Here is an 18,444-nt window from a genome sequence, read left to right on the forward strand (position 1 = left end):
TGAGGCCGCGGACCCGGTCTGCCTCGTCGCTGGAGAGGAGCCAGCGTCGTTCCCAGAAGCTGCGGCACAACAGTGCTGGCTGCGGGCAATGCGGGAGGAGCTCGCCGCGATCGACGCCAACGACACCTGGGCCCTCGTGGAGCCGCCGCCGGGACAGCGCCCGATTGGACTCAAATGGGTCTTCAAACTGAAGAAGGACCCATCCGGCACCATCGTCAAGTACAAAGCGCGTCTTGTGGCAAAGGGCTACGTGCAACGCGCCGGCATCGACTTTGAGGAAGTCTTTGCGCCGGTGGCCCGTTTCGACTCCGTGCGGCTCCTGACCGCACTCGCCGCTCATCATGGGTGGGAAGTCCATCATATGGACGTGAAATCGGCCTTCCTCAACGGGGACTTGGCTGAGGAGGTCTTCGTCGCGCAGCCGCCGGGGTTCGAGCTCGCCGGACAGGAGCACAAGGTGTTCAAGCTCGCCAAGGCGCTGTACGGTCTACGTCAGGCACCACGCGCCTGGAACGCGAAGCTGGACAGCAGCCTGCTGTCGCTCGGGTTCCAGCGGAGTGACTCTGAGCACGGCGTCTACATGCGCGGCACCGGCGACATGCTCCTGGCGGTGGGCGTGTACGTTGATGATCTCATCATCGCCGGTGCGCAGCCACGGGAGCTGAGCAACTTCAAGGAGGAGATGAAGAAGCTCTTCCAGATGAGCAACCTCGGGCGGCTCACCTACTACCTTGGCATAGAGGTACGTCTGGGCGCGGCATCACTCTGTGTCAGGCAGGCTATGCACAGAAGTTGCTCGAGAAGGCGTCCATGGCGGAGTGCAAGCCAAGTGCAGTGCCCATGGAAGCGAAGTTGAAGCTCGGCAAGGACAGTACGACACCGGCCACCGACGCCTCGTACTACCGCAGCCTGATTGGCAGCCTGCGGTACCTGGTGTAGACCAGGCCCGACATCACGTATTCAGACTCCTACCTCGGCCGTTTCATGGAGAAACCCACCGTCGAGCACCTGACGGCAGCCAAGCATTTGCTGAGGTACATCGCGGGCACTCTGACGCTCGGGTGTGTGTACCTTAGGGGGAGCGAAGACCCCTCGCTCATCGGCTACAGCGACTCCGACCTTGGCGGCGACGTCGGCGACCACAAGAGCACCACCGGCTCGCTCTTCTTCCTCGACAAGAGCCCCATCAGCTGGCAGTCCACCAAGCAGAAGGTGGTCTCGCTGTCATCATGTGAGGCAGAGTACGTCGTCGGCGCATCCACCACTTGTCAGGGATCTGGCTCTCTCGACTGCTGGCAGAAGCAACAGACACCGAGATCAAGCCACCTGAAATTCTGATTGACAACAAGTCTGCGATTCGGCTCAGCAAAAACCCGGTGTTCCATGACAGAAGCAAGCACATAGAGATCAGATACCACTTCCTCAGGGACAAGGTTGAAGCAGGGAAGGTGAAGGTCGATCATGTCAACACCGGCGAGCAGCTGGCTGACATCCTCACGAAATCACTTGGGCGTGTGCGCTTCCAGGAGCTGCGCGCCAAGATCGGCATCCTCGACACCAAGGGCGCGTGACAAGTTCAAGGGGGAGACTGTTGGGGTTGAACCCGTCTCGCGCCACCAGTTTTTTTCCAGCTTTCAGTTTTCTTCAGTTAGCTAGTTTATTAGGATTCTGTTTTCCCTCTTTCCCTAAAGATTAGGCCAGGGCCACCATACGTGCGCACCGTGGCGAGTAGCTAGGAGCAGTACGACTGACTCTCATGCATCATGGACGTGGGATGGCACGTCTGGATCGATCGTGGGCTGATCGCGTGTATTGCGTTTGCTTTCGTTCTGAATAAAAGGCAAGAGGCCAAGGAAGAAAAGCTGCAGTCTTACGCAGCACAAAACTCTCTCTCGCTCGTTTGATCGCAACAAACTAGAGGTCCGAGATATACAAGGATGAAATTGTTGTTTTTGAGGAAATTAATGGTTTGAGAGATGGGTAGAGGTTTAATTATCCATACCACAGATTTTTAGACAAAGATGCCCTCCTACTTATATTAATTAAGATATATAGTACAAAGAAGAAAGGAAGAAATGTACATACCCAATGCAAGACCGTACGTGTCTGATATACTACTACTAGCAAACAGCAAGTGAATAATAAAGTGTATATGTACGTTCCTGTATCGCTCGCCTAATTAGCATGTCGAAATTCAGGTCAGAAGTTCTCCTTGTGGAAGACGAACTTGGTGGTGGTCCGGTGCGAGAAGTCCTGCGACAGCCGCCTGAGCTCCGGCGTGAGCTTCTGGTCGCCGCAGTAGAAGACCCCGACGCGCTGCCCCTGGTGGTCGCAGGCGACGCGCTTGAAGACGTCGCGCCAGCAGGGCCTGGCGAAGTGCGTGCGGACGCGCGTCCCGGACACCACGTCCACGCCGCTCTTGGCGTGGTGGAGCGCCTGCAGCATCACCACCATGGCCGACCGCGCGTCGCCTTCCTCGTACACGCTGGTGCAGTGGTTGTGCAGCTCCACCACGGACTCCTCGCCGGCGGCATCGCGCTCCGCCACCTCGTTCATCACGCCGCGGAACCACTCGAAGGAGCCCTCCTCCCGCGTGCACCAGTAGAAGTAGACCCGCTTCGTCATGAACCCCTCGTCGCCGTCCTGCCGGTGGACGTTGTTGAGCACGTCCTTGACGATGCTGATGAGCGGCGTGGCGCCGATGCCGAGGCCGATCAGGAGGAGCACGTCGTACTTGCGGTAGTCCTGCGCCGGCGCGCCGTAGGGCCCGTCGATCAGCAGCCTCGGGAACCTGCACCGCCAGCATCAAGGAAAAATCAGACAAGTTCAGAACCACCACCATGGACGTCGACGGTCCTTCCTGCTCGTACTCGTACTTACTTGGCGTTGGCGTTGTGCTCCACCATGGACGTGAAGTCGGCTCTCAGGAGGCCGCTCTGCCCTGCCGACGGTGGCCTGCATATCTGCGACAACAAACAACCATTGTTAACAGCGAATCCTTCCTGCAAGAGAAACGCGTCGGCTCGATTGCTCTGCCAGTGCTGTACTCACCTGGGAGAAAATGGCTCTGAATCTGCTCGTCCAGTCGCCCCGGCACCGGATGTGCATGCTGAGGTAGTCGTCGCCGGGAGCGGAGGTGATGGTGAATGGGTGCCTGCATTGCAATAGCAGCAGCAGCAGCTTGTCAGCTCAGGTGCACGGCTGCTACATTCGCAGCGACGCGGAGACGATGGAAGCCACGAGAGATCGAGGGCGCTCACCACTCGAACGGCGAGACCTCGCCGCAGTTGACGTAGATGTACTGGCCGCTCCTGTACCTGAAGCCGTGGGGCTTACTCATGTGGATGGCTATCACATTCCCAGGATACACCGCCACCTTCTCGATCCTCACGGTGGTGAGTCCGTGCGACCTCAGCGCCCGAAGAAGCCGCTCGCCGGCGTACAGCAACACGGGGACGGCAAGGTACATCCATGTCTGAAATTTCCAAAGAGTTACCACTAAACATAGTCCGTATCTGAAGAGACCGGAGCTTGGAGATCTCGATCGATCGCTCACCGTCTGCTTGTACCACGTCCGGTTGATGTAGAGGCAGACGCCGTGGACGACCAAGGCGACGTAGACGACGACGAAGAGGTGGTGGGAGTACCAGAACATGTTGAAGCCGCTGAGCCTCTTGAGCGGGTTCCCCGCGCCGAGCTTGCTCCGGCGGAACCGCGGGTGCGCCAGCGTGTAGGCGACGGCCATGAGCAGCACCATGATGACGCCGGTGACGCCCTCCACGCCCCGCACGAACCACCAGTAGTCCGGGACCCTCGCCTGCCCGAAGTAGCGCTTCATCGGCTCGTACGCCTCGTCGGTGGCGCGGAGCAGGCGCGGGAAGTCGCACGTGAGGTGGGTCACCCCGTGCAGCGCCACGCCGACGGCCACGCCCCCGGCCACCACCTTGTGGAAGTTGATGTTGTCGTTGAAGGGCACGGCGGCGCCGAGGCTGGTCCGGGAGCGGAGCCAGGTGATGGTGTTGCGGCACACGGGGAGGAGGATGAGGGCCATGTTGAACTTGGTGGTCTCGGCGCCGCCCTTGGCCACGCACACGCAGTAGCCCATCACGTCGAACGTCGGGTGGCGGCGGTACGCGTAGAACTTCCAGGCGAAGAGGCCGGCGTTGATGGACAGCCACAGCGCCATCACCCACACGCGCTTCCAGTTGTCCTCCAGGAAGTAGCGCGTCGCCGTGACGCCCCGCCGGAGCGGGTTCGCGTCCCGCGCCGGCACCAGCCTCTGGCTGATGAGCTGGCTGATGTTGGAGCTGTGCGCCACCAGGCTCGTCGGCGCCTGGGAAGGGGGCAGCAGCAGCAGGGACTCCAGTGTCGCAAGCTGTGGTGTTTAAAAAAAAATCAAGGCGAAAATGGAGTTGTCAGTACTCAGTATCACTGTCGGTGAACTTACGAACACTTTGACAATCAATTCCACAGAAAAGAGGCGAAGGGTGAGAGAGGATGGACCTCGATGTAGCCGAGCTGGTCGGGGTCGAGCTCCTCCATGATCAACGCAGTGTACTCGTCGACGCGCTCCAGGATTTTGGTGAGCTTGTTCGCGGAGGCCGTCAGAGTGAGGACCTGACAACCCAACAGAAATTCAGAAGCATTCAAATGATTTGTGCTGAACAAACAACACTCGTGATATTTTGCTCATTTCTCACCTCTTTGAGCTCCTCTTCGGTGATCCGACCGTCTGCATTCTTGTCAACCCTGCAACAAGTTCAGTACAATTGTCAATTTTTTACATCAAACTTAATTCGAATGTCAAATTTGGTCCATATTTCAGATTGCAGACAAAGTTGAACTTGGGGATTGGATTTGATTGGAGACGTACATGTCAAAGAAAGTCTGGAGCTTGGCATCAAAGCCTGGATCGGAGAGCTGCTCCCAGAACTCCCTCAGCTCATCCTTGGTCAGCACCTGAGCAACGATCCCCCTTCGCCTTGCAAGCGCGTCGTACATCTGCGCCGCGAACTCCTCCGACCCAACCATCCCTACAACACAAATTTGAGATCATCATTTCACCGAAAATTCAGACTTATAAACCTGACGCTTCAGAGAAATGGATGAGTGAGCGAGCTTACCAATGCACTGGCCGAAGCGTGATCTGAGGAGCAGGCCGTCGACGGCGAGGCGGTCGAACCGCTTCTCCACCTCAGGCCAGCTGCCCCGCGTGACCACGCTCTGGTTGAGGAAGTGGAGGCCCCTGAGCGCGCGCGCGGCGCCGGTCATGCTCCGGTCCAGCCGGCGCTGGCTCGCCGGCGCGTTGTCGCTGCCCCCACGCTTGGCCGACGCGATGCGCCTCAGCTCGGCCTTGAGCCTCGAGGACAGGCCGCCACTCCGGGGCAGCAGCGCCGCGTCGGGCGTCTCGCCGGCGGCCCTGACGCCCTGGACGGCCACCGCGTCGTCGGCCCCGACGTCGAGCGTGACCTCCACGTACTCGTTCTCCTCCTTGAACCGCGTGCTCCGCCGGCTCCCGCTCTTGCCGTCCGCGCCCTTGTTCTCTTCCGGCGGTGGCCCGGCAATGGCATTGCCGTTCCTCTCCATGCCCGTCACCCGCGGTGGTGAAGCAAACTAGCGAGCAATGCGGCGTCGAGAAACAGGTCCACTGATTTGTCTGGAGAATGGAAGCGGAGGTCGATGGATGGCGAGTGTTTTGGCAGCCAGGAAAGCAAGAATGCGCGGGGCATATATAGAGAGAGATGCAAACAGTAGTGGAATTGGTTAAGCAGTACTAGTAGATTTGGTGAGGACACGGTTGTAGTACTAGCATTCTGAAGGTTTTTGTGTCTGTTTGCTAGTGTTTTTTAAGGTTTGCTGAGGGCAAGAGTCAAGAGCAGGGGGAGATTGATGGCATGATGGAAGGTGGTGGAATGGAATACAGTGGGCGCCCGCCCCTGTCTCTCAACTCAACTCTGATGGCTTTGCGCAGTCCGGCAATCCAGCCCCTGGTCAGGGAGGGGTGGCCTTCAAAACCAGTGAAGACATCCAATCGTCATTTAACAATGCCGTTCAGGATATGTGCATGTGAGGCTATGGCCTGTTCTCAGAATGTGGTCTTCCAGTCCGGTTCCCATGCATATAAATATTTGGAGCGCTTAGATTCTCGCTACATGTACTGTGTCTGAATGTTTGGAAACAGCCGTTCCCTCCCGTTCAAGAAACACTCTAAACGTGGTAGCTTTGCGCTGGCCATGGTGAAAGGTAAAGAAGAAGAAGAAAAAAACCGTGGTCAAAGTACGTAGAACACTATACTACAAGTCCAAGTGACAAGGGTTGTTGAGGGAGGGATCATCGATGCAAGCTTGGAACTTGGGCACAGCTGGATGTGCTTAAGCACCCACCCCCGTCTTACAGCACAGCACGTCATCCACGGGCCACGACGATAAGGAAACAACGGAAGGAACTAGGATAAAACCACTGGCGGCCGCCACCAAGGGAAGGAATTCCCGTTACGGACTTCTTCTTCTTCTTTTTATAATGCCTGGTCACCCTTTCACCGTTATTTTACACACATTCTCGGCCTCGCCTAAGCCCACACCGGGGTGTGAGATTTACTGTAGCAGGGAAGGGCGGGCAAGTACTATCACATAAGCTCCAAACTTTTGAAAGCCGCAAAGTTTGTAGAGAAAGATGGAACAAAAACTGATTATCTGCCTGCGCAGCAAATGCCAACTTCTATTCTTCAACTTTTATTTGATTTCAGTACATCTTAAAGAATGTAGTAGTAACATGGCAGCCTTGGCGCCTGTGCATGGTGGAGCATTGGAAGGGGCCTTAGCAGCTCTGCACCTAACACCACCTTACATGCTCTTTACATAACCGTCTAACGTAACTTTTTTTTTTGCGGGGAACCGTCTAACGGAACTTGTGGGGTTCTACAAGAAACCGGTCACTCTGCTCTCTCTACGATGGGTTCAACAAAGATATAAGCAGAATAACAGGGCAAAGATCGAAGTTCAATGTTACAGCTCAACATTATGAGGACCACACGCCGTTAATTTTGGTGTCTGTTATCTGTTATAACAAAATTGAAGTAGATGAACTGCACACTGATAATTAGGTTACCCGAGTCACATATGCATCTTTGTTAATTCAAAGGACAAAGTCATTTGGGCAACTTTTGCTATCACTTAGTTTGCTTGTTCACTACCGCAGCAACAACAAAACAAGGATTTGCTATGAATTAATCTAATTCAGTCTACATAATCTTTGTGCCAATTTGCAGTGTACTCGCAAAATTGTACAGCATCTATATCCCAAGAAGCAGCAAGGAAAAAAAACATCAGCTGTAGTAGAAAGAAGCGAGACAAATTAGCAAGTCTGTTAGGAGAAGCCCAATCGCGTCAAATACATATTTTGGTGCAAACAAACCCCACACCTGCAAAGTTGAAAGATAACTAGTGTCAAAACAAATCTGCGTAAACAACCACAAAGCAGCAATACAAAAAACCAGCGACTATTGTTTGCTGGAATTAAGTGCACATATTACCATCAAGTGACGCCTTTGAATCGTGACACATACGATTGTAACTGTCGTAGTGATAGCTGTAATTAGACCATACATCAAATGGACCTGAGTTTGGCACATAACATTAGATATCACGTGGATCGGCAAGCAAAGAAAGAGCCGATATCCAGATCAACAGAAGGAGTTCCACAATGCATAATAACACTATTTCAGTATATGGTCGACAATTAGGGAAATCTAAATTGGTGTTTGTTTGTAGTCTAACACGGCTGTGCCTAAACAGTACATACTCACTGTCCATATTATTTTCCTGAATATGAAACTTTTTTGTAAAAGAGAATGTTTAACTAATGAAATTGTGTTACTAAATTACTGCCAGAGAGCACGAACGAATTTCCCTCAGTACCTGTATTAGAATATTGATGGTGACATCCTTCACCTTGCTTTTCTTCGATGCAGTATTATAACAGTGGATGGCAACAAATGGAAGACTAAGAACTGGCAGGATGTGAGAAACACCAAAGGTATCAATAGAAAGAAGAAACCCTTGACGAATGATATGAAAATTGTCAAACCTGCAAAATTTAGAATTGTGACAAATATCATTACATAACATGCAAGTGATATGTTTTTTCTCAGATACAACAGTATTATTTGGAACATAATTATACTCACCCAATGAATGCAGCACCATAGCGGAGGCCATCAAAGGTACACCTGAAATGTATTCTGTATTAGCACAAATGCAGTTTTAGCAATCCCATCTAACAATGCAAATTAAATCACATTAACCATAAGCTCAAAACCCCATAACAGTAAGGACAAATGGACATGCATTATCTCGCAGACCAGTAAAAACATAGTACATAAAAAGGATAAAAACAGAAACATAAATCAGAGTAAAAGAAAGGTCAAAATGCATCAAACCCTCAAGGATCTCACCAGTGACCAGTCAGATAAAATAGACAAACTGCAAGAAGGCTCCATTGTGTTACTGATACAGGGTTAGCAACACAACTCCCTGTTATGTCAAGTTTCGAGTCTTTCTGATATTTCTGCTGTAACATTATTATGCACCAAGCTGCAAAATGGTTAATTAAAATTTTCAGATGCTATGCTTCCTAATGATGATATAAAAAGAAAAAAAAGGCTCAAGTTGTGCCTCAAGAGTACATGCCAAATTTTTAGAAGCGCTTGTCTTAAGAATTGAGTGACTTGCAAAGTACCTCCAGTGATGCAAATTAACGCTACAAAAGCACCTTGCCTTCCCAACAACATCAAGATAGTTGGGCTCCATGAACACAGCATGGCAGCTGATAAACTAGTTATCCTTTTGTTGAACTTCAAAGAATCAACTGGGGCAAACAATCGCCAAAGTACAGATATTACCAATGACAAACCTCCAATAGCATAAACAAAGCGAGGAGCCAAACTTCTTCCAATTTCTTGAACAGCTTTAGTATGAGACAGTAAAGTACTTTCAGAAGCCCAATAATTTGCTATAAATGCATAGCTCAAGATGGTTCCACAGATAATAAAGTACTTCAAGAACCTCTGATGGACCGCATAGGCGATGAGCTTTAATACAATGCAGGTCACCATGGCAAGAGATATGATGGGGAATATATCCATGGAGACATTGCAAAAACTGGAACCGAAAATGTCACAAATGATGCTCACTGGGTGGTCCTTTGTAGCAGTTGGCCCAGCAATTTGTTTTGACATCCCAAGCTCAATTCCAAATCGTGCAAAAATATTTAGAAGAAGGAAAATAAACTCCTGTCAATTAAAAAAGTAAGGTGGGATCAGAAGATAATTATATAACCAACATTAAAACAAAAATTCTAGTGAACAAAGGAAAGTTTGAACAGCATTGATATAATAGGAATATTAACTTCTATGGTGGAGTTCCCGTTTGTGGCCGAGCTCCACACACCGGCAATGCAACTCGTGGCCAAAAGAAAGTTTGTAACTCTACCTTCTGCCACTGCATGACAAGAAAACAACTTCGTGAATCAGTAGTCACCATAGCAAATTCAAAATGTACAGCAAGATTGGTATATCTGATGAACTCACATATATAACTGTTGGATAGTAAACTCGCTGCTCGAATCGTGACCAATGTAAAAGCAAAGGATAATTTGGGGATGATCCTTGAACTAGGACATTCCTGATCTGATGGTTGACATACAGCATTCAGCCTCACAAGTATGTATGCCTGAGTGATAACTGACAGTATCATAAGTAAAAGACCAGTGCCCATCAACCATAAATCAAACTCCGTCCAAGCAGAGCGAGCAAGCTTTGCAAAGCTTTCCAAGAAACTAGAGTATGCATCGATTTGCAACTGCAGAGCAGAACTTGCGCTCTCCTTAAATTCTTCTCCTTTAGCTGTTTCCGATGGGCATGTAGGCTTCAAAACCTCTGACCAGTTCGCCTGAGCTTTTGAATACAGCTCCTCAACATGGTGCAGGTATTCAGCTGAAAATCCAATGATAGAACTACCAGAATATTGATCAATGTATCTCTTTACCTACAAGGGACAGATGAAGATCAAAGAAGTACTACTAAATCAGAATATCTGCAAATGCAGTTCATACTACCTGCCAACTATTTACACAAAGGACTTCAGCATATCTCATTTTCCACGCTACTAGGTCATCCTGTGGCGTGCATGCATTGATACCCGTCCTTTGATTATCCCATGTCCCAGCACTCAAAGCATACAATTCTGGGTTTACACGTCCAATGCTAGAAATGGAAAAACAGGCACATCTCAACAAAAAGCAGTAACACACAACTGAAGCCATCAAATAAGCACCATGTTAAGTTTACGTACCTTCCAAAAGGAAAAGGTATACCGAGTAGTGCTGATACAGTTACTGCAAAATCAAGCTGAAATCAAGAAAAACTTAGCAATATTGATAAAATAGAGCATCCATATGGGAGAGCGCAATCAGAATTTACCTGCTGCATAGTGCTGACGCACACTTCTTTCCCATGCTAGAACAGTAAACCATCAGCAGAAAGGGAAATCAATCAACGTTCATATTCATATTGCTAAATGCACAGATAGAAGCCGACTATTACGAAATAAATTGCAATTGATAACTAAAAAAATAAGGCAAGGAACTAAATAACTCTACACTGCTTCTATCAAACTTGTATTCCATCAATTGTACAAGCCTACGAGAAAGGTAATTCTATACAGAAATGCTAACTACCCCACCATGCTAAAGGCTATGAGCATGCTTTGTATGATACTACTTCATACCCATGCATAACCCAGTTAGTTAAGGACTGTCTACATACCTAATTTCTCACGGAATGTCAGATGTCAGACCCATAACGAAACAGTAAAGAACTAAATATGTCAGTAGAAGTATCCCTCTAAGTGTGACTTTCATATTCTATATAAATTATAATTCAGGTGACAATATGGCCAAGGAGTGATGGCTGTGTGCATCCGAATGGTTTATCCCCTTTTCAAAAGAAAAAAATGACCAAGGAGTATGTGCTATGATTATTTGGGTCCTAGTCCTGATAAAAATTAGCAAGAGAATGATTACATGCAAACAAGAAAACCAAGATGTTAGCATGAATGACAAGATCAGTCAATTTATCATTACAAATGAAATGTACCAGATCAAAATTGCATGAATTTTCACCAAGAACAGATAAGACAGCATCGGGTGGTGTCTTTGGACTCCATGCAAACAGAGATGTTTCAACCTACAATGAAACTGCATTAGTTCAGATAGTTTTGTGCTTAGCAACGAAAAAACAAGACATGTCACCTCTTCAGCAGTTCCTCCTCCATGGTCACCATTTAGGGTTTGGCCATGATCACCCATTACAAGGAGTAAAGTATTTTCATTGGGACCACCAGGTGTTGATAGGCTTTTCAATGTGTCAATTACATCCTACAGGAGCAAAATTGAGGCTAATTTAACGATCAGAATTTAGGATCACATAAGATAATGTCTCCTGCAAACAATTAGCACACAAAAAAAACCAGATCATGTACTATGAATGGGGCACCTGACCTCTAGGATTTGATTGTATTGCTCCAACTTCTGGATCATTGGGGTAGAGTCAACACCGAATATATGCCCTGCATGGTCCTAAAGAAAGTTGATCTCATATGCTTCTAGTTCCACAAAGGAAAGGATCAAATGTGTAAGCCAGCTCCAAAGTGAACACAAACAACTTACCACACCAAGGAAATGTGCAATAAGAACGTCCCAGTCATTTTCGTGCAGTGAAGGAAGCAAGTGATCAATAACACCATTGTCTACCTGATACATAATTTGATGGGTAATTCTATGGAAATTAAATGGAAAGCGAAAAATAGCTCATCGCGCAGAAAGGATAAAATGGTACTGAACAGATGGCATACCGTGTCGAGATCTTTAACATTAAAAGAAGGGTATGGAAATGACTTGTTGAAGTGCTCTGGGTATAACTGTATCCATGTATCATCTCCCATCATGACTACCCTCTTTCCACTTTTGACCAGCTGATTGAGCGCAAAGAAACAAAAGCATGATTAACTATCCGCCATGAGCTACGTATTTTACTAAAGTTAAATGTGAAGTGCAAAGAACCTGATGCATTATATTGTCTTCCACTATTGCTGGAGCTCCAAAGCTATTGCCGACATCAATAAAGGTAGGGAGACCACCCGTCGTGAGAGCCTGAATATAGTTGCAGCAAGAATATACACTAAGTTATGACCCTTTGATATTGCATTGAGGTGTACTCGAGATAACAGTTTTTTGGCATAACATCAGTGCTGAATGTATGCCATGAGATCAATATACAGTTATACACACAACAGTACTCATCACCTTAAGACGTTGAAGGCTGGTGGTCGGTGGGTCAGCCAGAGCTTTGAAGATCCTAGCAGAGTTCTTCTCATCAGCAGCCAGCTTCTGCAGGACCTGCAGCTTGTCCATCCATGGCTGCTTCTCTGCAGCAAAATGGTCAGGGTTAACTCGGTAGCAGCTCGCAATGTCCTACAGTAGTTTTCTCATTGCGCAGAATTACACAAATGCAAACCCACCTTCAAAGAATGTACTCGGTGCCACGAAATCGAACCTGTAAGATAGCAGAGATTGCTCAGAATCAGACATGGGAACTGAAGCGAGGACAGAATAGGCAAGGCGGTGCTACCTGAGGGCGTCGAGGACGACGATGACGAGGCGGTCTACGGCTGGCTGGGGCCAGGAGGAGCACCCGGGGGAGACGCCGGTGCGGTCGTCCCGGTGGCTGTGGAGGTCGAGCTCGGTGCGGGTGAGGAGGAAGCCGCGCGTGAAGAGGTAGATGGCCAGCGAGTGGAGGGCGAGGATGGCGACGAAGAGCAGCGGCCACGAGCGGCCCCAGGAGGACCCGCGGCGGCGGCTCGCCGGCGCCGCCATGGACTCCGGCAGGCGTCGTGCTCGTCGGGTCGGATCTGAAGCTGTGAGTAACCGGTGTGCTTGGATTTGCGTGGGCGAGATTATGTGCGCGCCCTTTATTTCGCGATGGACGGTGCAGATGGGAACACGTCAAGAAAACTAGTACTAATACTGATTAGGACCTGTGCAGCACGACAGAGGAGCAGCACGTCGGTGTGGCCGAATCTCCGGCGGCCGCGGCGGAGCTTGCTCTCCAGCTCGATGCGTGCTGGACGGGGAGGCAGGGAGCGGCGGGGGTTGCTCGCCCGGAGGTGTGGTGCCTCGATGTGTGCTTGACGGCGGCCGGGTTTGATACGTGAGGTCGGCGAGCGGAAGCAGGCATAGACGTTGCCAGCGGTGGCAGATGGAGGAGCGGCCAGCGGTGGGAGGCGGTGGAGCCGTGCGAGTTGTGCCCGGCGGTGGAAGGGGTCCGGTGATCGAACCGGTAAGGCTTTCGATTCAGTTTTCACCGGTCGGACTGCTGGTTCCGCTGTTCCTGTTTGATGTCAAGTTTTTTAAGTCATAAAATAATTATATTTATAATAAATACTCTTACCCATTATATTAGTACTTGTCACTCAAGCGGATGTATCTAACACTGATATACATTTATATATATATATATATATATATATATATATATATATATATATATATATATATATTCATTTGAGCGATAAGTAACATAAATCTAAGGGAGCAATGAAATCAATGCATAAAAAAAGTGCAAAATCGTGGGTAATTAGCATCTCAATGAATAACATGATAATATATGGTACACAAATACTCCCTTTGTCTGGAATTACTTGTCACAAAAATAAATATATCTAAAACTAAAATACATCTAGGTATATCAATTTCTTCAACAATTTTTTTTTCAAATGGAGTGAGTAGAAATAATACTACAAGGTTATACGTCTTTTTTTTTGCATGGTACAAGGTTAAAAGTCTTAGAGGATTTACAACCGGAGCCCCATATTCGTCCCAAGCATCTAGGCGTCTTGTCTAGTAAATGTCTGGACATACAAATTGCTACCCAACCGGACCTAACAAATTCGGCCCAAACAGTTGGGCTGCCTGGCACTTCAGTATTTTTTGACAAAAATGGCCTCTTTCAGCGACTTCAAGCACGTCTGACCCCTGGCCGAAACTAATTGCAAATCTGGCCCCCAGGATCGGCGCAAAAGAACAAGGCGCCGAATATGCACATCTCGGCTCCAACCTGTATAGCGTCGAACTAGTGGGCCCAAGAACATCGTCGTAACACCGAGTGGACGGGGGGACCGGCGACGTGGCATATTCGGCGCCATACTTACTGGCGCCGAGCTATGGATAGGTTTTAACCTCGTCGATTCACCGTGGGGAAATTTCCCATATCCTTTTCATCGAACCTAGTCGAGCCGCCGCCGTCGACCCCGACCAGTCACCTCCCCCTAGCCCCGGCCAGTCGCCTCCCCCCAGCCCGGCCAGTCGCCGTCGTCCCCCCCCCCCTCCAGCCCCGGACCATGCGCCGGCGCAAACCGACCGGGCCCTCCGCGACGAACCTCGCCGCTTGAGGTCCGGCCCGTCCGCCTCATCCGCTCTCCGCCCCAGACCCTCCTGGCCTTCTCCTCCGCAACAACGGGGGCTGACTTCTTGTCCACCCACCGTAATGTTGGGGAACGTAGCAGAAATTCAAAATTTTCTACGCATCACCAAGATCAATCTATGGAGTAATCTAGCAACGAGGGGAAGGGGAGTGCATCTGCATACCATTGTAGATCGCGATGCGGAAGCGTTGCAAGAACGCGGATGAGGGAGTCGTACTCGTAGCGATTCAGATCGCGGTTGATTCCGATCTAAGCACCGAAGAACGGTGCCTCCGCGTTCAACACACGTGCAGCCCGGTGACGTCTCCCACGCCTTGATCCAGCAAGGAGAGAGGGAGAGGTTGGGGAAGACTCCATCCAGCAGCAGCACGACGGCGTGGTGGTGGTGGAGGAGCGTGGCAATCCCGCAGGGCTTCGCCAAGCACCGCGGGAGAGGAGGAGGAGGTAGGGTTGCGCCAGGGAGAGGAAAACTCATGTGTTTGCAGCCCCCAATACCTCAACTATATATAGGGGAGAGGGAGGGGGCTGCGCCCCCTCTAGGGTTTCCACCCCAAGGGGTGCGGCAGCCCCAAAACCCATCTAGGGTGGCGGCCAAGTGGGGGGGAGAGGGAGGCGCACCAGGCATGGGCCTTTAGGGCCCATCTGCCCTAGGGTTTGCCCCCTCTTCTCTCCAGGCGCATGGGCCTTGGTGGGGAGGCGCCCCAGCCCACCTAGGGGCTGGTCCCTTCTCACACTTGGCCCATGTATGCCTCCGGGGCCCCGTGGCCCCTCCCGGTGGACCCCCGGACCCCTCCGGTGGTCCCGGTACACTACCGGTGATGCCCGGAACACTTCCGGTGGCCAAAACCATACTTCCTATATATAAATCTTTACCTCCGGACCATTCCGGAACTCCTCGTGACGTCCGGGATCTCATCCGGGACTCCGAACAACATTCGGTAACCACGTACATACTTTCCCTATAACCCTAGCGTCATCGAACCTTAAGTGTGTAGACCCTACGGGTTCGGGAACCATGCAGACATGACCGAGACGTTCTCCGGTCAATAACCAACAGCGGGATCTGGATACCCATGTTGGCTCCCACATGTTCCACGATGATCTCATCGGATGAACCACGATGTCGGGGATTCAATCAATCCCGTATTCAATTCCCTTTGTCTATCGGTATGTTACTTGCCCGAGATTCGATCGTCGGTATCCCTATACCTTGTTCAATCTCGTTACCGGCAAGTCTCTTTACTCGTTCCGTAACTCACATCATCCCGTGATCAACTCCTTGGTCACATTGTGCACATTATGATGATGTCCTACCGAGTGGGCCCAGAGATACCTCTCCGTTTACACGGAGTGACAAATCCCAGTCTCGATTCGTGCCAACCCAACAGACACTTTCGGAGATACCTGTAGTGCACCTTTATAGCCACCCAGTTACGTTGTGACGTTTGGTACACCCAAAGCATTCCTACGGTATCCGGGAGTTGCACAATCTCATGGTCTAAGGAAATGATACTTGACATTAGAAAAGCTCTGAGCAAACGAACTACACGATCTTGTGCTAGGCTTAGGATTGGGTCTTGTCCATCACATCATTCTCCTAATGATGTGATCCCGTTATCAACGACATCCAATGTCCATGGTCAGGAAACCGTAACCATCTATTGATCAACGAGCTAGTCAACTAGAGGCTTACTAGGGACATGGTGTTGTCTATGTATCCACACATGTATCTGAGTTTCCTATCAATACAATTCTAGCATGGATAATAAACGATTATCATGAACAAGGAAATATAATAATAACCTATTTATTATTGCCTCTAGGGCATATTTCCAACAGTCTCCCACTTGCACTAGAGTCAATAATCTAGTTCACATCACCATGTGATTAACACTGACAGGTCACATCACCATGTGACCAACATCCAAGAGTTTACTAGAGTCAACAATCTAGTTCACATCACTATGTGATTAACACTCAATGAGTTCTGGTTTGATCATGTTATGCTTGTGAGAGAGGTTATTAGTCAACGGGTCTGAACCTTTCAGATCCGTGTGTGCTTTACGAATATCTATGTCATCTTGTGGATGCTACCACGCGCTATTTGGAGCCATTTCAAATAATTGCTCTACTATACGAATCCGGTTTACTACTCAGAGTCATCCGGATTAGTGTCAAAGTTCGCATCGACGTAACCCTTTGCGACGAACTCCTTTTCACCTCCATAATCGAGAAAATTCCTTAGTCCACTAGATACTAAGGATAAGTTCGACCGCTGTCATGTGATCCATTCCCGGATCACTATTGTACCCCTTGACCAACTCATGGCAAGGCACACTTCATGTGCGGTACACAGCATAGCATACTGTAGAGCCTACGTCTAAAGCATAGGGGACGACCTTCGTCCTTTCTCTCTCTTCTGCTGTGGTCAGGTCTTGAGTCTTACTCAATACTCACACCTTGTAACACAGCCAAGAACTCCTTCTTTGCTGATCTATTTTGAACTCTTTCAAAATCATGTCAAGGTGTGCGTTCTTTGAAAGTATCATCGGGCGTCTTGATCTATCTCTATAGATCTTGATGCCCAATATGTAAGCAGCTTTATCCAGGTCTTCCTTTGAAAAACTCCTTTCAAACAACCCTTTATGCTTTCCAGAAATTTTACATCATTTCGGATCAACAATATGTCATTCACATATACTTATCAGAAATGTTGTAGCGCTCCCACTCACTTTATTGTAAATACAAGTTTCTAACAAACTTTGTATAAACCCAAAAACTTTGATCACTCCATCAAAGCGTATATTCTGACTCCGAGATGCTTGCTCTAATCCATGGAAGGATCGCTGGAGCTAGCATACCTTTTAGCATCCTTAGGATCGACAAAACCTTTCTGATTGTATCACATACAACCTTTCCTTACGAAAACTGGTAAGGAAACTTGTTTTGACATCCATCTGCCAGATTTCATAAATGCAGCTAATGCTAACATGATTCCGACGGACTTAAGCATCGCTACGGATGAGAAAATCTCATCGTAGTCAACTCCTTGAACTTGTGGAAATACTCTTTGCCACAAGTCGAGCTTCATAGACGGTAACATTACCGTCCACGTCCGTCTTCTTCTTAAAGATCCATTTATCTCGGATTTCATGGCTTCTAACCATTTGTCGGAATATGGGCCCACCATCGCTTCTCCATAGCTCGTAGGTTCATTGTTGTCTAGCAACATGACTTCCAAGACAGGATCACGTACTACTCTGAAGTAGTACGCATCCTCGTCGTCCTACGAGGTTTGGTAGTGACTTGATCCGAAGTTTCATGATCACTATCATAAGCTTCCACTTCAATTGGTGTAGGTGCCACAGGAACAACTTCCTGTGCCCTGCTACACACTAGTTGAAGTGACGGTTCAATAACCTTATCAAGTCTCCACCATCCTCCCACTCAATTCTTTCGAGAGAAACTTTTCCTCGAGAAAGGACCTGTTTCTAGAAGCAATTACTTTTGCTTCCAGATCTGAAATAGGAGGTATACCCAACTGTTTTGGGTATTCTATGAAGATGCATTTATCCGCTTTGGGTTCGAGCTTATCAGCCTGAAACTTTTTCACATAAGCATCGCAGCCCCAAACTTTTAAGAAACGACAACTTAGGTTTCTCTAAACGGTGTCGTCTCAACGGAATTGCGTGGTGCCCCTTTTAAAGTGAATGCGGTTGTCTCTAATGCCTAACCCATAAACGATAGTGGTAATTCGATAAGAGACATCATGGTATGCACCATATCCAATAGGGTGCAGTTATGATGTTCGGACACACCATCACACTATGGTGTTCCAGGCGGTATTAATTGTGAAACACTTTCCACAATGTCTTAATTGTGTGCCAAACTCGTAACTCAGATACTC

At 49.0% G+C, this 18,444-nt stretch overlaps 2 protein-coding genes across 2 annotated transcripts; both read right to left on the reverse strand.

Annotated features, from left to right (window-relative positions):
* Positions 1-2,008: 2,008 nt before the first annotated feature.
* LOC123124462 (respiratory burst oxidase homolog protein B) lies at positions 2,009-5,998 on the reverse strand. Its single transcript, XM_044545076.1, has 9 exons — positions 5,124-5,998; positions 4,874-5,033; positions 4,701-4,749; positions 4,504-4,617; positions 3,557-4,375; positions 3,261-3,475; positions 3,052-3,154; positions 2,881-2,963; positions 2,009-2,791 (listed from the first exon to the last, which is right to left on the reverse strand). Exons 1-9 carry the CDS (start codon positions 5,584-5,586, stop codon positions 2,200-2,202), a joined length of 2,598 nt encoding a protein of 865 aa, XP_044401011.1. The 5' UTR covers positions 5,587-5,998; the 3' UTR covers positions 2,009-2,199.
* Positions 5,999-7,098: 1,100 nt separating this feature from the next.
* Positions 7,099-13,381, reverse strand: LOC123119806 (GPI ethanolamine phosphate transferase 3). Its single transcript, XM_044539737.1, has 20 exons — positions 12,686-13,381; positions 12,576-12,610; positions 12,361-12,482; positions 12,118-12,207; positions 11,910-12,029; positions 11,725-11,808; positions 11,557-11,634; positions 11,308-11,433; positions 11,153-11,242; positions 10,478-10,513; positions 10,350-10,405; positions 10,114-10,261; positions 9,587-10,043; positions 9,406-9,497; positions 8,737-9,289; positions 8,453-8,591; positions 8,186-8,227; positions 7,917-8,085; positions 7,532-7,615; positions 7,099-7,420 (listed from the first exon to the last, which is right to left on the reverse strand). The coding sequence occupies exons 1-20, from the start codon at positions 12,928-12,930 to the stop codon at positions 7,325-7,327; spliced, it is 2,862 nt and encodes a 953-aa protein (XP_044395672.1). The 5' UTR covers positions 12,931-13,381; the 3' UTR covers positions 7,099-7,324.
* Between the last annotated feature and the right edge of the window lie 5,063 nt (positions 13,382-18,444).

Source organism: Triticum aestivum, chromosome 5D (genome assembly GCF_018294505.1).
Source record: "Triticum aestivum cultivar Chinese Spring chromosome 5D, IWGSC CS RefSeq v2.1, whole genome shotgun sequence".
NCBI lineage: Eukaryota > Viridiplantae > Streptophyta > Magnoliopsida > Poales > Poaceae > Triticum > Triticum aestivum.